General features: G+C 38.0%; 1 protein-coding gene across 1 annotated transcript in view; it reads right to left on the reverse strand.

Moving 5' to 3' along the window:
• Positions 1 to 416, reverse strand: part of LOC107085999 (transmembrane and coiled-coil domains protein 3-like) — a 33,156-nt gene that overhangs the window by 5,126 nt on the left and 27,614 nt on the right. The window contains exon 3 of the mRNA XM_015376714.1: positions 99 to 234. Coding sequence (XP_015232200.1) covers positions 99 to 234 — 136 coding nt within the window. The remainder of the gene's footprint in view (positions 1 to 98; positions 235 to 416) is intronic.

Below are 416 nucleotides of genomic sequence, written 5' to 3' on the forward strand. Positions count from 1 at the left end.
GTATACGTCTATTTTGAATTTATAGCCCCCCTGATGAAAACTCCAGCAGCTGCCACTGGCTTCTAGCAGTACTATTACTGCTAACTTATTGTACGAACCTGTATGTCACGAGCCCTTTCATGAGCCTGGTAAGCCACCCTCTCCTCAATGCTAGCCAGCTCCTGCTTCAAATTAGCCATCTCATTTTGATGAAGCTCTGTTAGGTCATTCAACTGGTCCTCCAGATGCTCGTACCTGTCGATCAGGAAACAAGAATACAGATTAAACGAAAGATGCATATATTTAAAGAGATAAATATAGAATTAAAGGATTTACAATCTAAAATCTGGATATGAATATTATTCCACTTAATCTAGGGCTGCAACTAACGATTATTTTAAAAATTGATGAATCGGCCGATTATTTTTTCGATTAAT

Source organism: Cyprinodon variegatus, unplaced genomic scaffold (genome assembly GCF_000732505.1).
Source record: "Cyprinodon variegatus isolate N-32 unplaced genomic scaffold, C_variegatus-1.0 Scaffold140, whole genome shotgun sequence".
In the NCBI taxonomy this organism is placed as follows: Eukaryota; Metazoa; Chordata; class Actinopteri; order Cyprinodontiformes; family Cyprinodontidae; genus Cyprinodon; species Cyprinodon variegatus.